This window comes from Carcharodon carcharias, chromosome 16, assembly GCF_017639515.1.
Source record: "Carcharodon carcharias isolate sCarCar2 chromosome 16, sCarCar2.pri, whole genome shotgun sequence".
NCBI lineage: Eukaryota > Metazoa > Chordata > Chondrichthyes > Lamniformes > Lamnidae > Carcharodon > Carcharodon carcharias.
In genome coordinates this window covers 76,010,232-76,031,023 of record NC_054482.1, presented here as the reverse complement: position 1 = coordinate 76,031,023, position 20,792 = coordinate 76,010,232, and the positions used below count along the sequence as shown (strand labels likewise).

Sequence of the window (20,792 nt, the reverse complement as noted above, 5' to 3'; positions counted from 1 at the left end):
ATGAAAGACTTCATTTCAGTTGAGTGATTAGAGTAACTGTGGTTGTACTCCTTCGAGCAAAGGAGGTGGTTAAGGGGAGATTTGATAGCGGCATTGACAATATTTCAAGATTTTAATAAAGTAAATGAGAAACAGTTTACAGTGGCAGAAGGGTTGATAACCAAAGGACACAGATTCAAAGTGATTGACAAAAGTTGTACGGAAACATTTTTTTACATAGCAAATTGTTATGATCTGAAATGTACTGCCTGAGACGGTGGTGGAAGTAGATTCAGTAATAACTTCCAAGTAGGAATTGAATAATACTTGAAAAAGAACAATTTGCAGGGCTATGAGGAACAAGCAGGGCAGTAGGATTAATTGGATAACTCTGAGAACTGTTACAAGCATGAGTGGCCAAATAGCCACTATATCATTCTGTGATTATATTACTCAAATTTACTTATGACTACATTAGTTCTTCTCCTTCTTCAAAACTGATATTATTCTAAACATTGTGATTCTTCCCGATTAACATGGAAAAGTGAAAGATTTGGTCTTTTGGCCTTTCGTATTTGCTCCTGCAGATGCCACAAACAATGAAAACAAATTTCAGTACCTTTTTATTTAACAGTTTTCTGCAAGGCTTCACTGACCTAGAGTTTGCAACTCCCTTGATCTATATTCTTACTGGATGAGGTTTCCTTTTTTCCTCTCTATAATCATTCACTCTTGATAGTCTCCCCCTCCCTTTATCTGCCAGAAAATCATGTAAAAGTTCTTTTTGAATTTGTTTCAAACTTCTTTGCAATTCAAGACTGAGTGAAAAGGAATAACTTTACTGAGCTTTCGGCACTGAAATCTGTCTTCAGTCTTCTCTGGCTACAGAGGTCTGTTGTAATCCATTTAGCTAATCGGTAGGACACTAAATATTAACATTTAGGATGTGCTTCTAACTTATACACTCAAAATGAGATTGAACGTTAACAGTTAAGATTGCATACAATATTATTATGCAAATGACCCCTCGATATAAATACATATTCAAATTTGAAAATGACAATTTGCCAATATACCTCAATTGTACCTCAATACCTGCTTTTCCAAGCATTTTTCTTTTGTACACTTTTTATATTGAGAATTGGTTGCAACACATCCAAGGCTGGAGCTCTCCTGTCTCTGAATTTCTATTAAAAAAAATAAGTGAGGCATTGGGTGTCATATGCCAGAATTGTTTGACCATTTTGCTGCTGAAAGGATTTAGAAAGTAATTACATTTGAGCTTAAACATGATGTTAGCCAGCACCAGAAGGCTGACCAGGAATAGGTGAATTTGATATCAGGATTACTATGGCCTACCTTTTTATATTTCTTTTTCATGAGGATGGATCTGGAGTCAGTTGTCTTAAGATGAGCTTTGACTAGGAGTGTTTTGGATTATAACTATTGTCCTGTATAACTGTTGCTCTGTGTGTTCACTTGCTGTCTGTAAGATAAATTAACTGATCTTATCTGACCTTGTCAGTATGATTGCACCCTGAGTTATGCTATTATATGGTTTGAATATTGGGTAGCACGGGTTCACTTTAAATGTAAGACACTTGGAATGAGTAGAATCACTGAACTTAAAAGGTATCTAAGACAGATTGAGAATTTGTAACAGTGGGTTTGCCTAACATTTTTTTAATTCGTTCATGGGATGTGAGCTTTGCTGCATTCATTGCCCATTCCTAGTTGGCCATGAGAAAGCGGTGGTGAGCTGCCTTCTTGAACCGCTGCAGTCTATGTGGTGTAAGTACACCCATTGTGCTGTTAGTAAAGGAGTTCCAGGATTTTGACCCAGCAACAGGGAAGGAACGGCAATATATTTTCAAGTCAGGATGATGAGTGACTTGGAGGGGAACTTCCAGGTGGTAGTGTTCCCATATATCTGCTGCCCTAGTCCTTCTAGATGGTTGTGGTTGGGTTTGGAAGGTGCTATTTAAGGAGCTTTCATTAAGAAGCAGTGAGTGTACAGAAAGTGTTATGGCTAGAATCCGGAACAGCAGAGTGCTAGATTGAGGCTTTCTAAATTGATGCTAAAACCTCATTTATTTTTCTGTTTCTCTGAGATTGCTGAGCCAACAAAATATAAATCACTTTGTGATTTATTAGGCAGGCTGTTATAGTTAGTGGAAACATCTGTGCAACTGTATTGCTCCCTGTACAATGGCATTCCTGAAATCTCCCTCAAAAGTACTGTGATTATAGTAGATATGCTAACCCTTACAGTATCTCCCCCTCTTACTGGTTATTCACCTGTTTAAAGGACTGAATGACCTGACAATGATTCAAAGAGCAAGATGACTTTGGAAGCAATGCTTTTCAGTGACTGCTTACTATCCACAAATCATTGAGGGAGTTTACCAGATTTGCCAACATTCCTGGAATCTCTATTTAATAAAGATTTCTACTCCAGGCTGGAGAGTTTGTTTTATTCTTGTTACCAGGAAGAAAGATTTTTGACTTCAAGCTGTATTGTGAGCCTGTGCCAAGCAAAATGTGAAGTACAGAGCTTCTTTCAGTTGTAGTATTTGGCTATTGGGCGAGAGATTCCCCATTACATTCAGAAATAGATTTCAAATGGTGAATAAGTTAAAATAATCTGGAATGAATGTGTTGCTAATTGTCATGGTAGGAATGTGATAGTGTGTTATAATAATGGAGCTTGTCCTGTCCAATGACAGATGGTGTAGCATATGCTGCCTTGCTGAAAAATGAGCTACTGGGAGCAGGCATTGAAAAAGTGAGTGATCCTCAGACTGAAGATCGGAGATTCCAGATGCCAATGCAGGAGCGACGGAATCTATTCAGAGTAAGTACCCACTATATACAAACTGTTCAATAATGTAGTTATTTATGGACTGGCTGGATTGATTCCTTTGTCTGCAATCAAACACTCCTGTCCCCAGCTGTTCTCATCTTATGTGCATGATGCAAAATGTTTTTGAGTTCTGTCACTAACTTAACGGTGGTAAAACAAGAGTAGAATTGGGAGGACTGCCACTGTTTCCTTGGGAGTCAACATGCAGTTCAGTTCTTTGCCCCCTCCTCCATCCATTCTGTTACATACAGGAAATATTTTGGGAATATTTCCCAGAGTACAGATGTGGTGGCCAAGAGGCATACACAATTATACTACCTCAAGAAATTAAAATCCTTTTCGAGCAGATCACACAATCATGAAGCTCTTCTACATGACTGTAGTTGAGTGCTATCCATTTTTAATGCCTTGTCTAACACTATTGACTTAGGAAAGTAGACTCTTTAGGCTGCAGAAATTTTTGAACCAGGCAGGACGGGTATTTGATGGGCAGATCTTTCTTGACAAAAATCTGCTCTTGAAGAATTTTGACAAAAGTAAAGAGTGTCATGAACAATGAGAATCACCCCCTGTTTCAGTATTCCTTCTGGTTGCATTCAGGGAAAAGGCACCAATCTCTCAGATGCAGGACAAATCAGTACCTGAACTCATTTGTGCCCTTCTCAACAATATACATTACCAGAAATTTGATGTATGGTTGAAGATATGATCTAGGGGTGGGACTTGCTAACTGATTATTTAATGCATTGGAATTGTTTTTAGTGCATATTTTGATTGAAGTTAAATCTCTGTGATAGGGTCATTTTCTTTCCTATTGTTATTTTTCATTTATCTGTAATGTTTTAACAAAAAAGCAATGTACCCAAAGTGAATTTCTGTATGGATAATAAAGGGAAATTGAATTGAAGAAAGTGATGAGTTTTTTTGCTTGCTTTTTATTCTAAAACTTTGTTCTATCTGATAGCCCTTCAGTTACAAAAACATTTAGTTGCAACCACTGCAAATAAATATATTCTGCTGCATGTTTCTCCTTTCTTTGCTCCTGAGACATAAGATTGACAATTCAAGCCTCATTCCAGGACTTGAACACAATCCAGGCCAGTGTGTTGGTGCAGTATCCAGGGAGTTCCCCATTGCTGAAGGTGTTGTCCTTCAGATAAGATGTTCTAGAAGTTCAGGTAGATGTTAAGAATCCATTGCACTCTTTGGGGAAAATTCCTGCTTCTTCAATGTCCCTCAATCATGGACATCAATACTCGACTAATTGGTCATACACCTCATTGCCTAACACAAAATGGCAGCATCATTTGTTACGTAAAACTGTACTTGATAGTAATTTATTGCGTGTCGGCTACCATGGAATGTTTCTGTGACCACACAAATGTCAGTTCTTTCGTCCTTTGATTTTTTTTTCTCTACGGTTATTTAATCTCAAAAGGGAGGAAAATAAATTGAGATTTCATCATAGTAAAAATTGTATATGGACCATTGAGAGTACTGAGCCTGGTGGACTGTATTGTACATTCTTGAGTTCTTGTATTTGTGTTTTGGATTTGAAAAGCTTTTTTGAGGTTGCTGTTTGGTTACTGGGTGTACACAATTTAATCACTTTTTTTAAATAAACTGTTGATTTGCATCAGGCTGCCAAAGATTAGTATGATCAAAGACAGTGGTCAGGTATTTTTAATTTTGTATTGATAGCCGATTAACAAGGTGCCTCATTAACATGGTACACAACTAAAAACAACTGGATTAAATTCAGCAAAAAATTGCATTTTTAAAAATGTATTCATTCATAGGATGTGGGTGTCGCTGGCTAGGGTAGCATTTATTCCTCATCCCCAATTGCCCTTCACAAAGTGGTGGTGAGCTGCCCTCTTGAATCACTACATGTGTTGTAATGTACACCCATTGTGCTATAAGGAAGGGTATTAGGGATGGGCAGTAAATGCTGGCCAAGCTAACGACACCCATCCAGTGAGTGAATAAATTTTTAAACACTACTACAATAAACCTATCTTGTAAGCTTTTTCATTTGTCAGCACTTTATTTCTCTTCATTGAGTCCTGTTGATTATGGCAGAATGCAGCTTTAACACATTTTTTTAGCTTGTGTGCTGTCTTGTTTACAGTATGCCTTGAGCACAAAGAGGTCAACTACTGAAAGTGGGAATGAGATTTCTCCATATTCATTGTCCCCCGTCAGCAATAAAAGGTAATTAGTCTCGCTAGGTTAAATGCCATTATTGATGATGTATTACTATTATGCATAATTTTGGTGCTCAAATGGAATTTGCACTTGCACTCCTTTAACACCAAATTTTCCTTTTAAAATATTTATTAAAGGTAGAATAAGATATAGGGCTATAAATTTTAGAAAGCTCAAACAATGATGCAGCATTAGTCTTCTGGGCTATTAATGTCCATAATTCTACAATGTTTCTAAGAAATTCAAGCAGATACGAGTGGCTGGAGCCCAGAAGTGGAAGGAAAAGGACTGGGGTTGCTGACCAGAAGCAGGATCAAAGAGCCAGGTTTTGAGGAACCATTTGAAAATAATAAGTTAGACTTCTCCTTGGGTTTGCTACTAAGGCAACAAACTTTCCAACACGTTACAAAATGTGTTGAGGCTGAGGTGCCTATTTAAAATTGCATGTTACATTTCTGAATTAATGGACGGATCTAAATTAACTAAGGCAGAACTTCCTTATTTGTCACACCCAGATTGTGTGAAATTAACACTGTAACCTCTTCAACTAACTATTGATCCAACTTTCTTCCCATTTGAACAGTCAGAAGTTGTTACGGTCGCCACGGAAACCAACAAGAAAGATTTCAAAGATTCCGTTTAAAGTTCTGGATGCTCCGGAATTGCAGGATGATTTTTACCTCAATCTAGTGGATTGGTCAGCAGCAAATGTTCTAAGCGTTGGTCTCGGTGCTTGTGTTTACTTGTGGAGTGCATGTACCAGTCAGGTAAGGTACTGCCGATTAGCAGGATAACCACAACAAAAACCACTACAGTTTCTGTCACGCATTTAACATATTAACTTATTTTCTTCTTCATTTTGTTATGCTATTCAATGTATTTAGAATCTAATCACTGAGTAAAGCTAGACCTGTCACACAGGGTGTTAGCAAAGTTTTTATTTACTTGAGGGTGGAAGATTGTCTTTTTTTTTAATTTGCTGTAGTTGTTACAAATTTGATGCTTTTCTATGCTGCAGTATGAGTGTTAGGTTTGGACTTAAGATTTTGTGGTGAGACAGGATGTTAGGCATCAGCTCCAATGCGTTTGGTTTATATAACTAGGGAATCTACTACTTGTTGTTTGTCAGAACCCCAACTACGACTTCATAATATAAATCAACATGAATTTTTATTTCTTTAACTTTCCACCATGTATATATTGTGCTCTGGCTGAGAATTTCAGCTGGACTCACTCCCACACTTGCTGCGGAAGTTTCATTGATTCAGTTGCCAGAAGATGTAGAATTGCCTTGGCTGTTCAGCCAAGTACAGACGGCTTTGATTTTATTTTACAAGGGTAAAGGGATGCAATATCTATTTTAAAATCTGTTAACCTCCCCTTCATTGCTAAGTGAATAACTGATGCAATACTGAGCTATGTAGATGAAGAAGTTCCAAAGTTCAGTCTCCTGTCTCTGCTGCATTCATGATTCTCAGTTGGGACAGAGGTGGGATGGGCATGAGTCGGGGAAAGCTAGCCAGAGCTCTCTCACTGATATAGCAGGGATTAAGGGTATTTGTCAACATTGGATGAGGACAGGATTTGGCCTAGCCATTATGTACTTGCCAGCTCTCATGGGTTAAATTCACATGTAAGGAATGGCAGGTATTGGGAGATATACAGGAATAGTCAAAACCTGTACTTGTGTTTTATAAGTTTGAAGCGAATTTTGCCTCCTTCAGGAAAAAAAAATGTCCCAGTCTTTTGATGGGCCTGTGTTGTTCGAATGTCAGCATTATACCAAGCAGTAGGAATGTTCCAGTTTCTGCTTGGTTTCACCATGTATTGAAGTTCCAAACTTAACTGGGCAGTTTGAGAGAAGCAATACAGAAAATGAAGCTGTCTCTATTTTTGGAGTTTCGTATTTGGGATTATTAGCACATGTTCCAGAACCAGGACTGGATAAGATACATCCAAGGGTAGTGGGGCAAGTGGAAGTGGAAATTGCAGAGGCACTAGTGATAATCTTCCAGTCTTCCTTAGACACAGGAAGTGCCAGAGGACTGGAGAATTGCAAATGTTGTACCGTTGTTCAAAAAGGCACGTAAGGATAAAACTGGCAACTACAGACCAGTCAATCTGACTTCAGTGGTAGGGAAACTTCTGGAGACTACAGTACAGGATAAAATCAATAATCACTTAGACAAGTGCAGGATAATTAAGGAAAGCCAGCATGGGTTAATCAGGGGTTCATCATATTTAACTAACTTGCTGGAGTTTTTTGAGGAGGTAACAGAAAAGGTTGATAAGGAAACGCTGTTGATGTGGTGTGAATGGATTTTCAAAAGTCATTTGATACAGTGCCACACAACAGACTTGAGTAAAATTCTAGCTCATGGAACAAAAAGGTAAGTAGGCACTTGGCTAAGGGCTTGGCTGAGTGACAGGAAACAGAGTAGTGATAAATGGCTGTTTTTCAGGTTGGAGGAAGGTTTGTAGTGGAGTTCCTCAGGGGTCAGTGTTGGGAGTCTTGCTGTTCCTGATATATATTAATGACCTAGACTGTGGTGTGCAGGGCATGATTTCAAAATTTGCATATGATATGAAGATTGGAAATGTTGTCAACTGTGATGGGGATAGACTTGAACTTCAAAAGGTCATAGACATGTTGGTGGATTGGGCAGACAATTGGCAGGTGGAGTTCAATGCAGAGAAGTGTGAGGTGATTTGTTTTGGCAGGAAGGATATGATGAGACAGTATAAAATAAAGGGAGAGCCTCTAAAGGAATTGCAGGAACAGAGGGACCTCTGTGTATGTCTAAATAGGTCATTGAAGATGGCAGGGCATGCTGAGAGAGCAGTTAACAAAGCATATAGTTTCTTAGGTTTTATTAATAGGGGGCATTGACTACAAGAGTAAGGAGGTCATGTTGAACTTGTATAAGACACCAGTTAGGCCTCATCTGGAGTACTATGTCCAGTTCTGAGTGCCATACTTGAGGAAGGATGTGAAGGCATTGGGGAGAGTACAGAGGAGATTCACAAGAATGATTCCTGGGATAAGGATGGATTGGAGAGGTTGGGACTGTTTTCTTTGGAGAAAAGAAGGCTGAGAGGAGAAGAGAAAAAGATTAGCGAAGACAAATGTAGGTCCTTTACAGTCAGAAATGGGGAAAATTATAATGGGGAACACACATTTTGGTTCTGCCTTCACAAAAGAGGACACACACAATTTCTCAGAAATGTTAGGAAACCAAGGGTCTAGTGAGAGGGAGGAATTGAAGAAAATCAGTATTAGTAAAAAAAAATGATGCTAGAGAAATTAATGGGGTTAAAGACTAAAAAATCCCCAGGGCCTGATAATCTACATCCCAGAGTACTAACAGAAGTGGCCCTGGAAATATTGAGTGCATTGATGGTCATCTTCCAAAATTCTATAGACTCTGGAGCAGTTCCTACAGATTGGAGAGTGGCAAATGTATCCCCACTATTTAAAAAAGGAGGGAGAGAAAAAACAGAATTACAGACCAGTTAGCATCAGTAATGAGGAAAATGCTAGAGTCTGTTATAAAAGGCGTGGTAATAGAACACTTGAAAAGCATTAATGAAATTAGACAAAGTCAGCATGGGTTTATGAAAGGGAAATCATGCTCAACTAATCTGCTGGATTTTTTGAGGATGTAACAAGTAGAATAGATAAGGGAGAACCAGTGGATATGCTGTATTTGGATTTCAAGAAGGCTTTTGATAAGGTCCCATATAAGAGGTTAGTGCGCAAAATTAAAGCACATGGGATTGGGGGTAATATGCTGGCATGGATTGAGAATTGTTTGACAGACTGGAAACAGAGAGTGGAAATAAAAGGGTCTTTTTCCAGGTGGAAGGCGATGAATAGTGATGTACCGCAGGGATCAGGGCTTGGGCCCCAGCTATTCACGATATATATATAAATGACTTGGATGAGGAAACCAAATGCAATATTTCCAAGTTTGCCGACGACACAAAACTGGGTGGGTTTGTGAGTTGTGTGGAGGATGCAAGGAGGCTTCAGCGCGATTTAGACAAGTTGTGTGTGTGTGTGGCCAAACACATGGCAGATGCAGTATAACATGGATAAATGTGAAGTTCTACACTTCAGTGTGAAAAATAGAAAGGCAGGTTATTATTTAAGTAGCGATATATTGGGAAATGCAGACGTACAAAGGGATCTGGGTGTCCTTGTATACCAGTCAATGAAAGTAAATAAGCAGGTGCAGTAAGTAATTAGGAAGGCAAATGATATGTTGGCCTTCATTGTAAGAGGATTTGAGTTCAGAAGTAAGGATGTCTTACTGTAGTTATACAGGGCCTTGGTGAGACCACACCTGGAGTGTTGCATGTAGCTTTGGTCTCTCTACCTAAGAAAGGATATCCTTGCCATAAAGGGAGTGCAGCAAAGGTTCACTAGGCTGATACCAGGGATGGCAGGACTGTCATATGAGGAGAGATTTGTTTGACTGGGTCTGTATTCACTAGAGTTTAGAAGAATGAGAGGGGATCTGATTGAAACATATAAAACTCTAACAGGGCTAGACAGACTAGATGCAGGGCGGTTGCTTCCCCTGGTTGAGGAGTCTAGAACCAGGGGCCATGGTCTTAGGATACGGGGCAGGCCATTTAGGACTGAGATGAGGAAAAAATTCTTCACTCAAGAGGGTGGTCAATCAGTGGAATTCTCTACCACAGAAGGCTGTGGAGGCTGGGTCACTGAGTATATTCAAGAAAGAAATTGATCAATTTTTGGATATTAGGGGCATCAAAGGGTATGGAGAGAAAGCAGGAATCTTCTTGAGATGGAGGATCAGCCATGATCAAATTGAATGGCGGAGCAAGCTCGAAGGGCCGTATGGTCTACTCCTGCTCCTAGTTTCTATGTTGATAGAGGTATGCAAGATCCTGAGGCGTATGGATAGGGTAAAGAGTGAGAAACTGTTCCCACTCAAGAGAACATTGAGAACTAGAGGGCATAGATTCAAAATTGGCAAAAGGAGTAAATATCATGAGGAAAAAGTTTTTCACCCAGAGAGTGGTTGGAGTCAAACTTCCTGAAGGGCGGTGGAGGCAGGTTCGCTCGAGGTATTCAAAAGGGAATTGGATTGTTACTTGAAAAGAGCGAATGTGCAAGCTTACGGTGATAAGGCAGGGGAGTGGAACTAGGCGGAATGCTCTTTCAGGGAGCCAGTGCAGATTCGATGGGCCGAATGGCCTCCTTCTTCACTGTAACGATACTGTGATGTTACAACAAGAGCACGGGAAAGTTGGAATGAGTATAAGGCATTCAACAGTCTAGTCTTTTGCTCAGAAATGATCCAACTTCATAAGTCCAGAAGCAACACAAATTTAGCATTGCTTATGTTTTTTTTTTATCTAGATTTATTTTTAATGCCTTTCTTTGAACTGATGTCTGTGTTCCATGATTTAATTTTCCGGGCAACTGCTGCTTCAATCTCTGAAACCATTTCCAATGTTTGAACAATGGGACTAGACCCTAGAGTTGTTCTATTTCATTATCAATCTTTTTTGATTATTTCTGAATAATAAAATACCATGTTGCTAGTAAAACAATGAATTGCAGTTATGATAGTGACCTGATAGCAGCCTTGTGAACGAACCTTGCATTCGGTCTGAATACATCCTTCCAGCGGATTAGGTGGGCTCCCATCTGACCAAGGAGCCTGGTCATTGGGGACAAATACAAATACAATACAAAGACATTTGAACAAGGGGGATCCCAAATATTCCACATACCTGAGAAGCTAGTGTCCCTTCATTTGCCGCTGTATCTTGATATGTGTTGTTTTATACCATGTGCATTGAAATTGGGGGAGGGAGAATGTGGATTTGTTCATAGACTGGGCCTGTTCTTTTCATAAAATGGAAGCAAATTTTGCAGTGTTTTGTGATTTTGTTTCCTAGGTAACGAGGCTGTGTGACCTCTCCATAGATGGTGACTCTGTTACGTCTGTTTGTTGGAATGAAAGGGTGAGTGTACACTGTTACCATGGTCATTTTCTGATGACTTTAATTCCTACTTCTCTCACTAATCAAAAATTCAGTGAAACTGGTGAGATTTTATTGTGCAACAACAACACAGACAACATCAACGTTTATTTTATTTATTCTTTCTTGGGATGTGGGCATTGCTGGCGAGGCACTTGTTGCCCATCCCTAACTGCCGTTGAACTTGAGTGTCTTGCTGGGCCATTTCAGAGGGCCGTTAAAAGTCAACCACATTGCTGTGGTTCTGGGATTGCACGTAGGCCAGATCGGGTAAGGATGGCAGATTTCCTTCCCTGAAGAGCATTAGTTGATGGTTTTGTGGTCACCATTACTGAGACGCTTGCAATTCCAGATTTTTTATTAATTGAGTTTAAACTCCACCAGCTGTCCTGATGGGATTTGAACCCATGTCCCCATTAGCCTGGACCTCAGGATTACTCTAGTGACATTGCCACTATGCCACTATCTCCCCATAAAGACTCCTTTAAATTAATAAAATATCCCAAGGCGCTTCGCATTATAAAATATATGACACCAAGACACATAAGATATTAGATCAGGTGACGAAAAGCTAGGTCAAAGAAGTAGATTTTAAGGACTGTGTTAAAGGAGAAATGCGAGGTAGTGAAGTGGAGAGGTTTAGGGAGGGAATCCCAGAGCTTGGGGCCTAGGCAACTGAAGACGCGGCCACCAGTGCTGGAGTGGTGAAAGTCAAGGATGTACAAGAGGCCAGAATTAAAGGAGCGAAGATATCCCGGAGGTTTGTGAGGCTGCAGGAGATTACAGAGATAGGGAGGGGTGAGGCCATGGGGGGGATTTGAAACCAAGGATGGAAAATTTAAAAATCAAGATGTTCCTTGACTGGGAGTCGATGTAGGTCAGCGAGCACAGGAGGTGATAGGTGAATGGGAATTAGTGCGAGTTAAGACAGAGGTGCTAGAGTTTTGGATGCCCCGACGTTTGCAGGGGCGGTGGGGTGGAGTAGAATTTGGGTGACCAGCTAGGAGTGTGTTGGAGTAGTCATGTCTAGAGGTAACAAAGGCATGAATGAGAGTTTCAGCAGCAGATGAGCTGAGACAGGGCCAAAGCTAGGCAATGTTACAAAGCTGGTTACAGAGGTGATCTTAGTGATGATGCAGGTATGAGGTCAGAAACTCATCTCTGGGTCAAAGTTGACACTAGGTTGCGGTCAGACTGGTTTAATCTCACTCAGACTGTTGCCAGTGAGAGGGATAGAGTCAATAGCTCAGGAACTGAGTTTGGAACGAAGGACTGAAAATAATGATTTTAGTCCTCCCAATACTTAATTAGAGTTATGTCAAATTCATTCAAATATTACTCTCATATTTATTAATCACTTTTTTCTCAAAGGCTGTTACTAATGTTATTTATTTCCTTTTGAATATTGTTAAATTCAGTATTTTGCACATTAGCTTGAATGAATGGACTGTAACATGGGGAATCTACAGTCTGTGCAAAGTGCTAATTATTAACTGAATCATTTTAACTGCTGACTCTGGGTAAACTGATTAGATGAATAGATAGAAAATGGTTTGAGATTTTCAGTTTAAATGGTCTGACATTCATTTGCATGAAGCCTACTGTACAGTAATTGAGTTTAAAAAAACCCTTCACAAATTCTAGTAACTTGAAATCTTAAAGAGAAAGTAATGGGCACAATTTTCTGCCTGCCAGGTGGACGGGCCTGACCCAATCTCCAGCAGGCAGGGAGCCGATCCCCACCAGAGAAGCGGCCCCACTGCCATTTTACATGGGCGGGCCAATTAAGGCCCACCCAGCGTGACATCTGCTGGGAAGCGCTATGTGTTTCCTGTGCAGGCAGGGGTGAGATTCCCCAAAAGCGAGAGTGCGCTCTTTCACGCATGTGCACGAGAGTGCGCTCTTTCACGCATGTGCACGAGAGTGCGCTCTTTCACGCATGTGCACGAGAGTGCGCTCTTTCACGCATGTGCACGAGAGTGCGCTCTTTCACGCATGTGCACGAGAGTGCGCTCTTTCACGCATGTGCACGAGAGTGCGCTCTTTCACGCATGTGCACGAGAGTGCGCTCTTTCACGCATGTGCACGAGAGTGCGCTCTTTCACGCATGTGCACGAGAGTGCGCTCTTTCACGCATGTGCACGAGAGTGCGCTCTTTCACGCATGTGCACGAGAGTGCGCTCTTTCACGCATGTGCACGAGAGTGCGCTCTTTCACGCATGTGCACGAGAGTGCGCTCTTTCACGCATGTGCACGAGAGTGCGCTCTTTCACGCATGTGCACGAGAGTGCGCTCTTTCACGCATGTGCACGAGAGTGCGCTCTTTCACGCATGTGCACGAGAGTGCGCTCTTTCACGCATGTGCACGAGAGTGCGCTCTTTCACGCATGTGCACGAGAGTGCGCTCTTTCACGCATGTGCACGAGAGTGCGCTCTTTCACGCATGTGCACGAAAGAGCGCACATCTCCCTGAGGCTAAGTGCTGCCTCAGGGAGATTGCTGACCAGTTTCAAAAACGTTAAAAATAGAAAAAAAATCCTTAACATGTCCCCTCATGTGACAATGAGATGGCACATGTTCATTAATTACACTAAAACTTTATTAAACTTTTTAAATCCCTACATGAAACCTCATCCCGCTGGTGGATGAGGTTTCATGTTTTTGCTATTCCCCGCTGGGGCTCCTGTCCTGCCCGCCAGCCTTAAGGTTGGACAGGCAGGTCCTTTAATTGTTTCAATGATCCTGTCAATGGCCTCAATTGGCCATTGACAGGTTGGCAGGCCCGCAGCTGATTTTGCTGTGCCCCCGCCTACCTGAAAATTTAAATGGGGCGGGATAATGTCAGGGAGTTCCGCCTGACGCCATTTTACACGTCGCCGATGGCAAAATTCAGCCCAATGGAAAAGTACAACATCAGCATAAGAAAGCAATAGATGGTTAATGTTTTCATGGAACAGTTCACTATCAGTACCTGCCTACCTACAGTTAGATAACTTAAGTAAAAGGGTGATGAGGAATACCATGACTATGACTTCCAAGTAATATAAGCTATCTACAGGTCATGGATGAGCCAGAGCTCTGCACAATGAAGGAATACTGAATACTCAATATAGGAACCTAGGGTAAGAGGTAGGCCATACAGCCTGTCGAGCCTGCTCTGCCATTCAATACAACCATGGCTGATCATCCACCTCAATGCCTTTTTCCCCACACTATCCCCATATCCCAGATGTATGCTTCCTTGTTTTCTCCCTCCCTGAGTTCCTGATCTTCTGTGGGGAGACACTGTTTGGAAGCTAGGATAGAGGGAAATTTGGAAGCAGGTTTTATCTCAGCTTATTGCTTTGAGCATCTTATGTGGGCAAATGCACTATAGGTGAAGCATGGGAGCAGGACATCAATCTAATGCTTCTGTGAAGTGCCTTGGGATGTTTTATCATGTTAAAGGCATGATATAAATACAATATATAAATATGATGTTGTTCCACCTGCAAGTGATTCCATGATCACAGCCTCAATAACTTAGTGTAAACATTCTTTTCATATACTCAGGGAAATTTTGTAGCAGTGGGTACCCACAAGGGATACGTGCAAATCTGGGATGCGGCAGCGGGGAAGAAGCTGATCTCTCTCGATGGACATTCAGCAAGAGTTGGTAAGTAGTTTTTAAAAAAAAATCCAACATTGATTTTGAGAATCTGACTTCGGTTGGCGTTGACAGAGGAGATTTAAGACCAGAACAATGGGAAAAACGGTTTGAAGGTTTATGACGTAAACATATCTCGATTGAATTTTGAGATGTTTGTGTGTATAATCTGGTTCATCAGATTTACTAAATGTTAAATTTCAAGCTCAGCCATTTGAAGGGATATCGGGAAGCTGCTGTTCATGAAGGATAGTGGAAATCAGGAGCCCTCTCCTCCAAAAGCTCTTGAGGATGGGCCAATTGAAAATTTCAAAACTGAAATTGATCAATTTTTGTTAGACAAGAATATTAAGGGTTACAGAACCTAAGTGGGTAAGATAGTGTTAAGATACAGATCAACCATGGTTTAGTTGAAGAACAGAATTAATTCTGCTACTACTGTTTCTAAACAACTAAAAAGGTGTAAAACTCAATGTAGGCAACACTGCACAGTGGAATCTTGCGTCTTATAAAACCTTGGAAGAAAGATGAACAGCCAATATGTGGGGAGGCAATGGCGTAGTGGTATTGTCACTGAACTAGTAATTCGGAGACCCAGGAATTTGAATTCAATAAAAATCTGGAATTAAAATTCTAATGATGACCATGAAACCACTGTCAATTGTTGTAAAAACCCATCTGGTTCACTCCTTACCTGGTCTGGCCTACATGTGACTCCAGACCCACTGCAATGTGGTTGACCCTTAAATGCCCTCTGAACAAGGGCAATTAGGGATGGGCAATAAATGCTGGCCTTGCCAGCGATGCCTACACCTCATGAATTAATTTTTTTTTTAAATGTAGCAGCACATTTGTGTACCATTTTCTAAATGATGAATTAATAAAGGATGGCCCTACTGACTCCATTGAATTTATAGCAGAGTTCCTTATTTGCAGTCTCAGAATTATAGGAATATTTAGGTGGCTCTGAAAAGTGATTTCACAAATAATATGCAAAATCAGCCTACCCCCGACTTGCTTCATGCTAGGGACATCCTGTGCCAAGGATACCCTAACAATGGAGGGTCTAGGACCAAACTGCTCTGAAATGAACTGTTTGCAGCTTTGGATGCATCAAATTTCTTTCATTTTGGCATAAGTGATTGGCCTAGGACAAAAGCCAATGGTGGGGCAGCCAAATGAAGCAAAATATTTTCCAGTCCTACATATTCAGGATCTTGCAGTAGAATCCTGCAAGATTTGGACCTACCAGTAGAACAGGACTGTTTGCTCAGATGGACTTTGATTATTGATGCACCCTTTGTGTCCTACTGAAACTGTTTTCAACAGCACAGGGTTAATATCAATGATGAAGGTAGAAATCGTATTTCCATAATGTTATCAGCAATTAATGTAAATGTAATATAAACAGGAATTTTAAAAAAATGTTAGCTGTGTTACCCAGGTGTACTGTTGTGTTGACATATTTAACCTTTATTAAACCTGCCTGCCACAAACTTTAGACATTCAGATGTTAGTTTATTTAAACTAGTTGATAGTGGATTAATTACAAGGTGGTGACTTTGAGTAAATAAGGCCATTGTTGCTTAAATATTTCACAACTGTTATGAAAGAACAATGTGAAGGGACTAAAGCAGTTACTAATATAAAAACTAAGCTTTTTCTAAAAAAAATGTAGTTTGACTATTGCTTGGTGTACAGGTGCTTTGGCCTGGAACGCTGATCAGCTGTCGTCAGGAAGTCGGGACCGTCTCATTCTACAGAGGGATGTGCGAACACCCCCACTTCAGATGGAGCGGAGATTGCAGGGCCACAGGCAGGAAGTCTGTGGTTTAAAGTGGTCTCCTGATCACCAGCACCTAGCTTCTGGGGGCAACGATAACAAGGTACCTTACATTTGTTCCGGTGGTGTCCAAAATGTGCTGTGTAGTCCAAGCCCATTCATTTATTTACTGGCCATGACACAAGTGCAGCAAGAATTTGCATGCTCATACTCCCAGGAATTTAAGAAAAAAAGCATTGCAAATACTGGAAACCTGAAATAGCCTAGAAATACAGGCCTACATTCTTGCCATTATCACGCTTGATGTAGCTGCTTAGACACGAGTAAAAGTTGGGGGAGGTGGAATTTTTTCAGGTTTTTAAAGTCACTTTGGAACTAGGTCAAACTATTTTTATGGTGATTTAAAGGATCCTTTGTGATGTCACAGTCATTGCTGAATATTTATTTTCCATTCATTTCACAGCTGGATTGTATTTTTCTTTCAGCTATTTGTATGGAACAATTCCAGTTTGAGCCCAGTCCAGCAATACACAGAACATTTAGCAGCGGTGAAGGCCATTGCCTGGTCCCCTCATCAGCACGGACTTCTGGCATCCGGAGGAGGCACTGCCGATCGCTGCATTCGTTTCTGGAACACACTGACCTGCCAGCCCCTGCAGTGCGTCGACACAGGCTCCCAAGTCTGCAATCTTGCCTGGTCTAAGCATGCAAATGAACTGGTGAGCCTTTAACATAACACCATGTGAAAAGGGAATCTTCTTTTTGCTGAATGTTAATAATCAAGAAATGAATGTACATATTTGCCCATTCCCAGTTCGCAATAGGCTGGATAAAGGAAAATGGTTACCCAAGGACTAGCTGTCTTTTGCAATGTTCACTAACCACAGGTTAACTGTTATCTGAAAAGACTTCTGAATGTTTTAAATAGAGATTTGGTTACACACCTAGGAGTTTTGGGGCACATTTATGTTAACTTATTTTTAATACTTGTCTAATGAGGGTAGCTTCTGTGTGCCATTTACACTGGTAGCAGCACAATGAAGATCTGATTAGATCTGATGATTATGAACTTTAACCAGGCACCCAACTATTATTGGCAGAGTTTAGAACATGTAACAGCTTGTCTTTGGATAAAAACATAGAAACATAGGAAATAGGAGCAGGAGTAGATCATTCGGCCCTTTGAGCCTGCTCTGCCATTCAAAATGTCATGGCTGATCCTCCATCTCAATGCCGTACTCTTGCACTCTCCCCATATCCCTCGACACCTTTAGAATCCAGAAATATTTTTCTTCCTTAAATATGTTCATTGACTTGCCCTCCAGAGCCCTCTGTGGTAGAGAACTCCATAGGTACACTACCCTCTGAGTGAAGATGTTTCTTCTCATCTTAGCCCTAAATGGCCTACCCCGTATTCTAAGATTATGACCCCTTGTTCTAGACAGCCCCCAGCCTGAGGAAATATCATCCCTGCATCCAGTCTGTCATCCCTGTCAGAATTTTGTGTTTCAATTAGATCTCCTCTCATTCTTCTAAACTCCAGTGAATACAGGCCTAGTTGACCCACTCTCTCTCCATATGACAACCCTGCCATCCCAGGAATCAGTCTGGTGAACCTTCGCTATACTTTGTCCTATTGCAAGTGTATCTTTTCTTAGGTAGGGAAACCAAAACTGCACACACTACTCCAGGTGTGGTCTCACCAAGGCCCTGTACAAATGCAGTAAGACATCCTTGCTCCTATACTCCAGTCCTCTCGCAATGGATGCCAACATACCATTTGCCACCTTAACTGCTTGCTGCATCTACATGCTTGCTTTCAGTGATTGATGTTCAAGGACACCCAGGTCCCTTTGTACATCAACATTTCCTAATCTATCACCACTTAAATAATACTCTGCCATTCTGTTTTTCCTACCAAAGTGGATAACTTCACACTTATCTATGTTACATTGCATCTGCCATGTATTTGCCCACTCACTCAACCTGTCTAAATCACTTTGAAGCCTATTAACACCCTCCTCGTCACTCACATTCCCACCAAATTTCATGGCATCAGCGAACTTAGAAATATTACAAAACAAAAACAAAAATACCTGGAAAAACTCAGCAGGTCTGGCAGCATCTGTGCAAAGGAGCACAGTTAATGTTTTGAGTCCACATGACTCTTCAACAGAACTAAGGAAAAATAGAAAAGGGGTGAAATATAAGCTGGTTTAAGAGGTGGGGGGAGGGGGGGGAGACAAGAAGAGCTGGATAGAGGGCCAGTGATAGGTGGAGATAACCAAAAGATGTCACAGACAAAAAGACAAAGAGGTGTTGAAGGTAGTGATATTATCTAAAGGAATGTGCTAATTAAGGGTAGAAAACAGGACAAACAAGGTACAGATAGCCCTAGTGGGGGTGGGGTGGGGTTAAGGAATTGACAAAGGCTAAAAGGTAGAGATAAAACAATGGGTGGAAATATATTTAAAAATAATGGAAATAGGTGGGAAAAGAAAAATCTATATAAATTATTGGAAAAAACAAAGAGTAATCTCTCCTCCATCCCTACCCCCTTTCAGATTTCCCCCCTCCTTTTTGTCTTTTCCAATAATTTATATAGCTTTTTCTTTTCCCACCTATTTCCATTATTTTTAAATGTTTTTCCACCCATTGTTTTATCTCTACCTTTTAGCCTTTGTTGATTCCTTCACCCCACCCCCACTAGGGCTATCTGTACCTTGTTTGTCCTGCTTTCTACCCTTAATTAGCACATTCCTTTAGATAATATCACCACCTTCAACACCTCTTTGTCTTTTTGTCTGTGAAATCTTTTGGTTATCTCCACCTATCACTGGCCCTCTATCCAGCTGTTCTTGTCTTCCCCCCCCCCCACCCACCCCTTAAACCAGCTTATATTTCACCCCTTTTCTATTTTTCCTTAGTTCTGCTGAAGAGTCACGCGGACTCGAAACGTTAACTATGTTCCTCTCCACAGATGCTGCCAGACCTGCTGAGTTTTTCCAGGTATGTTTGTTTTGGATTTCCAGCATCTGCAGTTTTTTGCTTTTATCTTGGAAATTTTACATTTGGTTCCCTCATCCAAATCATTGATACTTATAATAGGGAATTTAGAATTTATAATAGAGAACAAGGAAATGGCAGAGCAATTAAATAACTACTCTAGTTCCGTCTTCATGGAGGAAGACACAAATAACTTCCCAGAAATGCTATCAGTATCTCAGAATTGGATTTTAAAAAAATTATTTTTCTCCTTTTACCCTCCCTTCCTCCCTATTTAAACAAAAAGTACGAAACAAGGAACTATGGCTAAGATTCCACTGTTTGAAACAAAGTGAATCTATGTGGCAAAAGCAACACTGCAGAACCATGCAGTTTGAAATGCATAGGACTGGCTCCCCACATTTATATGGTTGACCTAGCAGCAGGTTTACAGAAATATCTATTTGTGTGTGTTTACACAGGGAGAGCAATACACCTTCTGACAGGTACATTATGGAATAAGCACTTTCAGGCTGCCTGATGTTACATTCACAGTTCAACTTGAGTTACTATATTTCCTAGCTGCAAGTGTGGACATTTTTTTGCTGCTGATCCTTTCTGGCCCAATTTATATATGGTCTGATTTTTTGGGATTAGACTTGATCATTAAATTCTACAGCTGAATTCAAAACTTGGGATTAAACCCAGCAAAATGAAAAATGTTAAGATGCTGCTGTACTGGTATGGTGCACACACAAACTTGCTCTGCTTGACATTAGAAGCTCTCCATCTACTTGAAATGGGGTGCATCTTCGGTCATTTATGTAGCATATATACAGATGAGCAAAGTTTTCTGAGGGACTAGACACCAAAAATGAAGATAATGATGTGCATTAACTTCAGCTTTTTGTGTATTTTATTCTTCCAATGACATCTGGCCAGCCTACCAAACTCCAACTATGCCACCTGCATTGTGTCTTGTACTATTATGTTCGTGCTTGCCCATCATGAAAACCCCTGCATCTCCATTTTGTATGTCTCCCAGTCCCTGATTTCATTGAATTCAAAATTCCCATCTTTGTTTATGATCCCCTCCATGGCTTCAGCCCACACTACCTCTGCACTCTTCTACCCTTGTCATAGTTCATGCCCTTTAGCCTTCCAACTCTACTCTGTATATCTCCTCTTGTTCCCACTCCACTGTTGGTCCCAAAGCCTTAAAAAATTCAACTGTACTCAATAAAACTCATTCTCCAGACTCCTACAACTTGTTTCTCTTCTTTCTTTTGAAAGCCTCCTCCAAGCTT

General features: G+C 40.7%; 1 protein-coding gene across 6 annotated transcripts in view; it reads left to right on the top strand.

The window, feature by feature from the left end:
- Positions 1 to 20,792, top strand: part of LOC121289388 (fizzy-related protein homolog) — a 60,598-nt gene that overhangs the window by 32,035 nt on the left and 7,771 nt on the right. For all 6 annotated transcript variants that reach the window (XM_041208777.1, XM_041208778.1, XM_041208773.1 and 3 more), the window contains 7 exons: positions 2,706 to 2,833; positions 4,974 to 5,056; positions 5,634 to 5,817; positions 10,988 to 11,053; positions 14,624 to 14,726; positions 16,419 to 16,603; positions 16,986 to 17,219. In XM_041208777.1, coding sequence (XP_041064711.1) covers positions 2,706 to 2,833; positions 4,974 to 5,056; positions 5,634 to 5,817; positions 10,988 to 11,053; positions 14,624 to 14,726; positions 16,419 to 16,603; positions 16,986 to 17,219 — 983 coding nt within the window. The remainder of the gene's footprint in view (positions 1 to 2,705; positions 2,834 to 4,973; positions 5,057 to 5,633; positions 5,818 to 10,987; positions 11,054 to 14,623; positions 14,727 to 16,418; positions 16,604 to 16,985; positions 17,220 to 20,792) is intronic.